Raw genomic sequence first — 10,638 nt, forward strand, 5'->3', positions numbered from 1 at the left:
CATCTAAAATTCAAATACACTTAACACTCCTGTCAGATGAAGGGCTTAAAACCATTTTTTTTTTCAATTGTGTGCATGCAGTTATCAGTGTACTGTAGTCACTTCAGATTGATATGTTGATCCATACATGTATGCGTTTTGCCTCCTTACAGCTAAGTTCCAGAATCTTCTGAGTTCCAATTGAGTACCATAATCCAACACCTGCAGGCTTTATGACACCAATGTGTACAGACGAAACAGCTACTTTTCCTACAGCTGGTTGAATTTCATTGCTGTCCACCAGATTAATCACCACCCAGTAGATTGGTGTGAACACAATCAGCCACACAATCTACTGGGTAGTGGTTCATCTGGTGGATGGTTTTATCGATTAAATTCAGAAAAAAACAAGTACCTGGGAGTTAATTACAACTGCTGTTATCATCTCGCCGGAGAAGCAACTTGAAAGGTGAGTGTTAATCTATCGACATCAATCTGCATGACTTGAACATGTAATGAAAGAGTCGACCCAATCAACTCTGCCTGTAACTCATTCCCAAAATGTTTTAGCATGTAATCATTAACAATATGTAGTAGTACATTGCTCACAGCCCAAAACACAGCTTTATTGGCACCTTATCAAGTGATAACACAACTACTTGATTTGAGCTCCTCTTAGGCAGTATATGTAGGAGTAATATACACGCACACCTGTCTGACAGGTAACAAATGAGTGTAGAAAATTCCATATGATTACATGCTACAGTTCTAGAAATAAGTATTCACATGACTAGTACATGTATAATAAGGTAAACAATGACACAACTTGGTGCAAAGACAGTTATTTACATTTAAAAACAAATCCAAAATGAATTACTAAAAAAAATGATATTGAAAGTTCTATTTAGACATCACAAAGTGATGTCTCTAGGAGTTGGCAGGCATTTTTGTTGCCAACTTTGTAGAAGTTATTGCCCATCACTTTCTTTGTGTCAGATTTTGTTCCTGTCCTGTTGACTTTGCGACATTCTTCACTAGCTAAGGCTCTGCTTTATTACTGGTGGGCTTCAGCCAGCTGCTATGCAACTGCTTTGCTGTTTTCATAGGGATCTTCAACATGGACTCTAAAATCACTCTCCTGAGGCATTTGCAGTTCTGTTGTTTTGCAAATGTGCTCCTGATTTCTTCAGCACTCATCCTCATCTGCCTTGATTTTATATGACTTGTTAATTTCTCTTTTGATCATGCATACACAATTGGCTTCCTTTCACCTAGCTTGAAGTTGGTTGAGGTTAACAACTGTAATCCAGCAGAAGAGAGGCAACAGCAGCTTGTCCTCACTATCATATCATTGGATAGATAGATAGATAGATAGATAGTTTATTTGAAAAACATTGCAACCGAAGGTTGAATTACGTATTCATTTACAAATTTAAGAAATATATAAAAATGGTAACATACTTTTAAAATATTAAAAATTAGGTAACATAGATAGAGTCAGCGTGCGTGCATAAATGATGAAAGATAAAACTATCATGACACCAGTTCATATGAACCACAGGTAAATTAAAAGCGCGCTTTTTCCTTAAGTCCACCCTAGATACATTCCTGGGCGGCAGGAGCTTATGCAGCTTGTGATTTGGTACAAGAACATTAGAAAAGAGCTTGTTGGCAATATTCTCGCGCCGCTCATGCAGCGAGATATGCCCAGTGCACGATAGCGCCTCGTCGTATTCTTTATCATTTGACCTGCTGCTTCCTCTCCATTGAAGCTCTAATAATGCTTGAGATCAGAATCACTTGTTGTTCTAGTAGTAGCACAGGCTTAACAAGCAGAAGTGTTCTTGTTGTTTTGGGTTTTAGCTTTTCATTTGATGAAGCTAACTCACTTAATTAGGACTATTCCTTGTTTCCAAAATACCGATCGATCGGTGTTGGCTCATCTTTACAATCTTTTTTGCTTACCTTATTGCAACCTCTGTTATACCATTACTTCAAAGTGGTAGAGGATTCTTTATGATCATGAAAGTTCAGCATGCTGCAAATTGTTTGAATTTCATAATGGTGTATTGGGGTCCATCTTCTGAAATCAGTTTGTTTGGAATTCCTTGCTCAGTAAATGTCATCCTTAATTGCAGGATTGTTTTCTCAGCAGCGGTTAATTGGTCACTTTTTTCCACATGACAATATTTGTACATACTGTCTATAATATTCCTATAAAATCTTTCTTTCCCTTGAAGAATTAAATGCTGACTATTTGCCATCTTCTTTTGGGTAGGTTGACTTTGTATGGTCTTTTAAGGTTGTTATATTGGTTTAGTTTCTAGGCATCCTGAAAAGGTGCTGACTGGGTGTTTTTGATGTCTTTGTGAATCAGTGGCTAGGATACAGTGACTGTTGTTTGTCTGACTTATCCTTCTTCGTCCAAATTAGTAGAGGGAATCTTTTATTAAATCTCTGAGCATAGAGGTTTGGTTCCCTTGTATCTTACTCCATCTTGGACAGCTGGTACTTCATCTCTGTTTGAGGTTAAAAATTGCGAACATTAGGAGGTAATTGTATCTTAGCCTTGGCCAATCCATTGGTTTTTATATCTGATAAGGTCATGTGATCAGCATCCTAAACATTTCCTCTGGTTACTCTCTGAAGCATTGCTTTCATTGTCATACATAATGAAAACTATTTGAATCTCTAACTACAGTCTCTCCCATGAGCATTTCTTCTTTTTTTGGACAAGAAGACTTCATAAGTATCATACTTCTCCCTATTTTTTTGTTTGAGATCTAGACAGGGAATCCCTGATGAATGTCTGAGTTCTATTCTTGTAAATGAGACTGAAGTGATACTTCTGGAGTGGGTGCTCTATAAAAATAATGTTTCTGGCCAAGATTAGCTCTTAATTATGCTTATTTTCTGTAATGGCAGTAATCTTTTCTTATGTATGGAGGAGATACCCGTAGAGGTAGATTCTTGTGCAGCCAAACACTGATACAAGGCAGTCATTCTCTATCTGTGAGTATCTCCTCTCTGTTTGAGTCATTGTTCAACTCTGTAAAGCCACAGTTCTACTATCTTGAAGTAAAACTGCCCCCAGGTCACAGTGGCTTTTCAGCTTTTACTTCTTTATCAGCATAGCAGAGTAGTGGCAGCTCAGAAGCCACCTCTCTCCAGTTGTGAAAGGTTTCTTCATGGACTTGAGAAGTGAGCTGACAATTGGTTGAATGCTTTTCTTGCATTAGGCTCCTTGGAGATTCTGACATAATTTGTCAGAAAAAACTATCTGGGACAAACTTACCCAGGTAGTTGATCATTCCAAGCAATTTTAGAATGTAAGTTTCTACTTAGGTGACTTAATGGCAACTTGACTTTGGCAAGATCTGGTAGCCAGTAAGGGTACCTTCACAAGTCAGGATATGTCTGCAGTATTGAGGTTCTGCTTCTTAAAGATGAATTTGTCCATGTTTGCTTTTCTTTTTCTTTTCATTTAATTTGCTTTTGGAAAATTTTTTTTTTGTCATTATTTTTTAAACCCTCTTCATGAGTGCCAACGGGCTTTTTTACAGATTGTCAGCTTTTGGAGCCACTCCCTCCAGTCCTTTGATGATTTCATCAAAATGCTTTTGAGTGAGTTCTGTGCACTGAATATTCCAGAGGGTAATTTGAACTACACTAGTTTGTAAAATGACACATGTTACATAGTTAGATTACTTGGGTCTTCATCAAGTGTCTCTTGCTGGAACCTGTCACTTTCCGAGTCTTGATGTGAAATTATCAAAATGATTATAGTTTGAAAGCAAAGTTTTGGTACTTTTACACATTTGTTCAATTCCCGTGGATCTAGCTATCCACACACACACATCTTGCCATTACACCTCTTTACTTACCTTACACTGCATCGCTCATCCAGTCAATAGGGTCTTCAACTTTGGTCATGTGATCTTTTTTCTTTATCTTGGCAAGTGTCTTCTATAAGTCATCACTCATTACTTGGTGCATCCTGTTTTTGAGTTGCACCCTCCCCCAGCTCAACACACTATACTCTGACAGAAATAAACTTATATTGACAATCCACTTTCTTTGAACACTGAGTTTAAGAGCAACTCTCTCTTAATTGTGAAGAGCTTCATTTCTTCACACATTTTTCTGTACAAAAAGGAACTGGAAGCATCATCAAAAAGAAGGAATTTGGTGCTGGTTCTGTTTATTCCCACTTTGTGTTGTGTAGATTTGACCCGTAGGAACCATAGATTTTCTTTTGTTATCCTTCAAGTGACTTTAAATTAATGAACTTCTACATGCAGGTGCATTAATTTAACATTGATTAAATAGGCAGGATGTTATTCTTTATTTCTTTTTTTTTCCAGAAGTTCATTGACCATGTCAGAAACTGCGAGAACTGAAGAGAGTACTTTAACAAACATTTGTGGTGACCCATCAAAGATCAATATAAATCTTCCAGAGAGAAATGAACTAACCCAGAATTTTAAACATTGGAAAGATGTTGAACTCCCAATTGATATTCTGTTGTTAACAGTGAAGGACTGTGAGTTCTTAAGTTGCTACTATTACATTGTTGATCCATTCAGAAGCTATTGCAAAGGGCTTGGTCATGTATACTTTGGCAGCATTGGTAAAGATCAAGATGTTAAACTGAAAGTTGCTTTGATGAGATGCTCAGAGGGCTCTAAAGCTCCGGGTGGTTCTTTGACTGTTGTAAAAAATGCTGTCACTCAGCTGAGACCAAAAGCTGTCTTTTCTGTGGGCCACTGTGGTGGTATGAATCAAGAAACAACAAAGCTGGGGGATGTGGTTCTATCAGAAAAGCTCACAACCTATTCCCATCAGAAGGCTACAAAGGTTGGCAAGAAATTTTGTGGGGTCACAACTCCTGTCAGCAGAGACATTGCTGAACTCATCAAATATGCAGGTTATGGTTGGACTGCACCTCTAGAAAATCCGAAAGAAAGAAAAGTTGAAGTCCACTGTGGTCAGGTTTTGAGTGGCCCTGAGATTGTACAAGCTGAGTGGCGACAAAATGAACTTGTGGAGTCCTTTCCTGAAGCAATTGCAATTGAAACAGAAGGAGAGGGTAAGGCATCTTTATCCTATAGGGAACCGCGGTAACAGAAAAGTCTGTTCTAACAGATACAGATAGACTTGTATACTGGGAGATAGAATTTACACTTTTATAATAATAGCTTTCATGGTAGGTAAGTGTTCCTGCTAGTGACTAGAGATACTCGGGCTTGATTGTTAGCATGCTGGACTTCAGATCAAGAGGTCTGGGGGAAAGTCCTCACTATAAAGTCATTGTGTCGTAGTCTTGGGTGGGACAGTGTACTCTCTAATATGTGGCTCTATACCCAGGCCGTGTAGATGGCTACTGATACTGATTCTGATACAGGTAGAGGAAGTAAGAATGCAGTTTTAGTGCCCCAATGGTATGGGAACTGGGAGAAGCTCATTTAAGAGGAACTAACTTTATAGCTAGTATACAAGGAGACTTTCCAGATTGTGTCTTAAGTCCCTTACCAACCTTTGATAACAAAGGTAACAAAAGGAAAGGTTACAATCAATAGATGTTGGAGCAAATTTGTTGTTTTGTTTATGAAAGCTTGATATTTCATGTCTTAGGAGTTTATAGTGCAGCACATGATCTGAAAATGGAGTGGGTTGTGGTCAAGGGTATTTCAGGGTATGCAGATGGAACTGAAACAGAGGAAAAGTGGAAAACATGTGCAAGTGTAACAGCAGCTTCTCTTGTGTTCAGCATTCTTAATGACTGCAGTATCTTTGAAGATTGGCCATATTACACAGGTAAACAGATCAGCTTTACCTTTTGTTTTAGCTTTACAGTATATTTGCATGCATATTTGCCCGCCTCATGTAGTACAATGCAAAGATAATGGAAGTGCTGTTATGAAGTAATGGATTTCGATTGTCACCAACCGCTTCGTTTTGGGAAAGCACTGCATGACATCTCAAAAGGGGAACAAAAGGCGTGGTCCAGCTCCTTGTTTCTCTGCGACAGTTACTTATTGATTTAAAACTGGTATATTTACTCTTACATGTACTGTTGCAAATGTCCTTTGTAACGGTTCTTTCTTTCTACACTGGCTATACATTTTAACAGAAAGAACGTTTCTTTTTTTTATTTTTTTATAGTCATTTAAATGGTAGTTCACCTAGTGAGAGAAGACTTGTATTAAAATAAATTTGATGCACTTGTAATACATGTACTTAATCTACTAATTTCTCGGCCAGTCCCCGGCCTGTCAATTTACCAGTGTACAAACTCTGCTCTAACCAAGTCCTCCTTTTGTCACAAGTTTGGCATCGACAAGAGCTGTTCATTAGCCCCTCTGCATTTCGGATCACAGTTACTTTTTTACTGCAACACTCTAAAACTGTACAATAGAAGGCACATGCAGTCAAAGAGTGCGTTTTATTATTATTATACAGGTGGTTCTACTGAACATTTGGTCCGGACGAGTTTGAAGCGCCGAAATGAAGAACCGTCTTCGTGTGAAGCTCCAGCTTGTAAGGAGAGAAAAACTGCTTCCCAAGGTGAAGTAATACTGAGAGAGGGGTTTTGCCTCGTCATTTCTATTGACCGTCTCGTCAACGTTGGATAAGCACCAATCCAACCCAAATTAATGCATAGTTTTCTTACGGAATACATCCTGTCAAAACAAAATTCCTCAAAAGTGAACTGCAGTGAAAGCCGCCTCTGTAGAAAAAAGCCTCAAAAAGGCCTCAACAGGTTTCAAACTTGTGCCTCCTAGATACTAGTTGGACTAATCAGTCTCTGCTATCAAATGGGCTCCCAAACTACAAGTTGGAAGTGAGTTTAGTTCACAATTTTCATTAATGAAATAAAATGCAGTCACCCGAGGTAAGAGTTATCTCAATAATATCTGCCTTACCTGAGTTGCACAAGTATCGAGCGTTTTTGTCCTTTGTTATGAAATGAAAGGTCATTTTGTCAACATGAGTTTCTCCGAGGAATAAGATCTATCATCATATGACCCGTCCGGCCCCGCTCGCGCATTTCAATAGAAGACCATACTGAAAGCTGACTTGAGTAGGGCCGGATAGGTTCACGTGAGCCAGTTCGGAAAAAGCCGTCCCGCTTTCATGTTGCTTTGTTGCGAAAATTTAAAGGAAAACGGAATTGAGAGAAAACAGTTCCGTTTTTCAAGGAATCGGAAGTTTCTGGTTCTGATGGGAAAAAGTTACGGAATGTTATCTTTCCAGTAATCTTTTTTGTGTTCGAGTGGGTGCTTGTGCCCCTCTATCGCGTCTTAGTTAAGTTAAAATTTCAATACTTGGTGGCCATATGATAAAATGCTCATTGACTGTGCTAAATGACCGGCATTCTAACATTTTGCTCAAATTTAAGGAATCGAAGAAACCGTGGACATTCTCCGCGTTGAAAAGTACTTTGAAAAAGATGCATGGTTGTCGGTTCTTAAAAATCAACAAAGAAGATCCGCGTAGACTTTGCTTGCTCTGTTTACGCAAAAATGATAAACGACAAATTGAGGATAGCCTTGCTTGTGACAGGTGTCTGCTTTGGACTCATTTTGTATGCGCGTCAATAAAAAGTCGACCAAAGAACAGAAACTGGTTCAGCAAATCTTGCAGAATTAATACTCATAACAATTTACACGCGATTATTAGTTTCAGTCTACTCCTACTTCTAATATTACTCGATTGCCAATGAAAGTAATGACATACGGGATTTTCCATACGCTGCGTTTTCCATATGCAGTGCACAAATGGGCGCTGCCCATGCGTCAGTCGAGGACAGTAGCTACAGATATATTGATATATTTATTTCATTGTAAGAAAACTTAAGATATATTTTTAATTAGTACTAATTGGTTTTTTTGGAAACGGTTTCATATTCGACAATGATAGAAGTTTTTGTTGCGTTAGTTGCCTTTTAATCTTATTTGAAATCATTTCATATTTTTTCATGGAATTAACTGTAAATCATCTTGTGACACAAGAGTTAGAGTTGTGGTCTTTAAAAATCTGTTGGATGGCTTTGTACTTCTTATTCGACATATCATAGTTTGAATATGACCGGTTCGACTCCCTTAGATTTGAGAATAGTATCGTACTGCCGCTCATTTAGTGATTTGAAAACTGTGACCGACAGTCGACCTGAAAAATCCAAGTGTCACAAACCAGGGTTTCGTTCTCTGAGCCGTGCGTAAGGCAAGCGTTGGACTTGCGGTCTTTAAATCTTTCCTGGATCGCTTTTGGCAGTTCTTAATCGACATATGATAGTTTGAACTGGATGGGTTTCTTTGATTCCTTAAATTTGAGCAAAATATCAGACTGCCGGTCAATTAGTGATTTGAAAACCTTGAACGGCTGCCGGTCATTTAGCCACAACGTTATTCGTTTTGCCGTGAGTTATTCTGTAATGTCGCCTGACGTTTTGCTTTGAGTAAATTGATTTTGATTTGACTTGCATTTATGGGCAACCGTGAAGTAATGAATTTTCCCACAGAATGTCAGTTTCAGTGCCACTGGCGAAAACGAAAAACGAAAATCGAAGTAAAATTTGGCTTTTTTAGAGCGCCGCGAAAACGAAAATTGAAGTCGAAATTGGATTTTTTACAGCGCCGCGAAAAGCGAAAAACGAAAATGAAATTTAATTTTTGTTTTCTACGAAATTGAAAAACGGTTGGCACTAAGGTACACGCATCGTTCACGCATTGGGTTCGGCCCTCCCACCGAGTCAGTAAGTTCATACCACTTTCATGTGTGAAGATGTTACGTGTTTGAGCGAAAGCTCACCTGGTATTTTAATTGTTGTTTATACAATAAATCACCATTCGCCATAGATGCTCGCTAATTGCCCTACAGCACCCCTTTTCTAATTTTTTCTTCCCCATCATTATCCTCAAGCTTGCGATTTAAGGCTGGTGAACCATCTAAAGACGAGTTAGAAGCTTTGTCCCGGAAACTTGGCAACAAGTGGGAAAATCTAGCACGACGACTGGGATTCGACTCAGATGGCGAAATAGATGCTTTCAAAGAAGAAAAGGGGTTGGCAAATAAGGCTTTTAGTATGTTAAAGGAATGGAACCAAAAGGAAGGCTCCAAAGGCACTTATGTAGTTTTGGGCAAAGCCTTGTGTCATAAGTTTGTGGGATGCACAAAACTAGCAGAAGAGTTTTGTTGCGATAAGATTGAAGGGAATGGCTCTCATTAGTCTTCTATTGCAAAAATGGAGTTTTTTTCATCGTCACTTCATCTACGTTATAACGTTTGTCTTTCATCAATCTGGTACCCTAGCTATTGAGCATCCGTGTCAACAAGCATTGGTGCTTAGAAAGTCACTCATTTTTCTTTCGGTTGAAGACAGGGAAAAACATTGCCTCAAAGAATAGATATGTACTCTTATTTTTTTTTATTGAAGAATCGTTGTTTTAATGACTAAAATTGGCGTAAGAATTCAGTCAGATGTTCAGAGCATGCTAAGAACAATCACGGCCTAAAGCGTCTTTATTTCCTCCCCCCCCCCCCCCCATCCCTCACACCCTGACACTAGGGTACATTTTCTCTTCACATTTCTCTACGTATTTCCTGTGGAACTGACAAAGAGAATATGTTAAACAATCAAAAACTTTTAAAGTTGGTGATCGTCTCTTCCATTCGCGTGACCTTAATTTTTCATTCAGGAGTGATACTAGGAGAATATAGATGCTGGCACTGTTTGGGTCAGAGGATTAATCGTTTGTGGCGAGCGGAAACGGCTTATGGAGGTTTCACCCCATTACATGGTCATCCCTTACAGCCTTGGCGATCAAGTTCTCCCCCAGAATGAAATATGGTCGCCCACTCCTTTACCAGTTGGCCCCCACCGGTACCTTTGATCAGTTCACCTCAAATGTTTCAAGCCGTTTCCTTACGGCAGAATACATTCTTTTTCAGTCGAAACCATAACATATTTCGATTAACATGCGATTTTACAACACTTTTACACACAGGATAATACATGGGTGCGCGTAGATATGGAATTCACGAGTGAGTGCAAATAAAATTATTTATAGTTCGATCGTTCAGCGCGTAAACTGCATGTTATAACTCACGCGTTCGCGATTTTAATCAGTAAAGAAGTTTACAATTAAGTAAATGAAGTGTGCGTTCCTAATGGTTGTCTAACTTCAATCAGATTGGTAAAAAAGAGCTCATGCTCAATTGATCAGTCAGACACATGGCCAAATCTAGTTTATCATCTATCAGGAGCTGTAATCGTTTAGTCACATTACACCGCCTTACACGTGATCCTCTGAATGTCTACAGAGTACACCAAAACCTTAAAAATAACATTTATTTTTACGTTTTGGACTTTGTTCGGCATCCTCACTGATTTCGGTGGATGAGAGCTCAAATAACTGCTTTTTAAATTGTCCTTGAAGGTCAGTATCACTTTTTTTTATCCATTTTTCTATTTTGTTGTATTTGCCTTCCTTGTCAGGGTTTAGCAAGTTTTATTTTCGATATGGAGAGTAACATTGCCTCTGACTTCATCATCTCCCTATGGTTTAAAGTGACCAACGACGATTGCTTTCTTTCCTTGACAAAATTCTTTTGTTGATTCACATGTTGACCAAAAAAGTAGTCTTTTTTTATACA

General features: G+C 38.6%; 1 protein-coding gene across 2 annotated transcripts; it reads left to right on the forward strand.

Annotated features, from left to right (window-relative positions):
- The first annotated feature begins 214 nt into the window (after positions 1 to 214).
- On the forward strand, positions 215 to 9,636 carry LOC148735867 (uncharacterized). 2 transcript variants are annotated; one of them, XM_088752709.1, is made up of 5 exons: positions 215 to 448; positions 4,344 to 5,068; positions 5,614 to 5,796; positions 6,442 to 6,546; positions 6,765 to 9,041. In XM_088752709.1, the coding sequence occupies exons 2-5, from the start codon at positions 4,357 to 4,359 to the stop codon at positions 6,848 to 6,850; spliced, it is 1,086 nt and encodes a 361-aa protein (XP_088608835.1). In that variant the 5' UTR covers positions 215 to 448; positions 4,344 to 4,356; the 3' UTR covers positions 6,851 to 9,041. The 2 variants fall into 2 exon arrangements, with proteins under 2 accessions (XP_088608835.1, XP_088608834.1); XM_088752708.1 differs by having other exon boundaries at positions 235 to 448; positions 8,904 to 9,636.
- Positions 9,637 to 10,638: the final 1,002 nt, after the last annotated feature.

Source organism: Stylophora pistillata, chromosome 3, assembly GCF_964205215.1.
Source record: "Stylophora pistillata chromosome 3, jaStyPist1.2, whole genome shotgun sequence".
NCBI lineage: Eukaryota > Metazoa > Cnidaria > Anthozoa > Scleractinia > Pocilloporidae > Stylophora > Stylophora pistillata.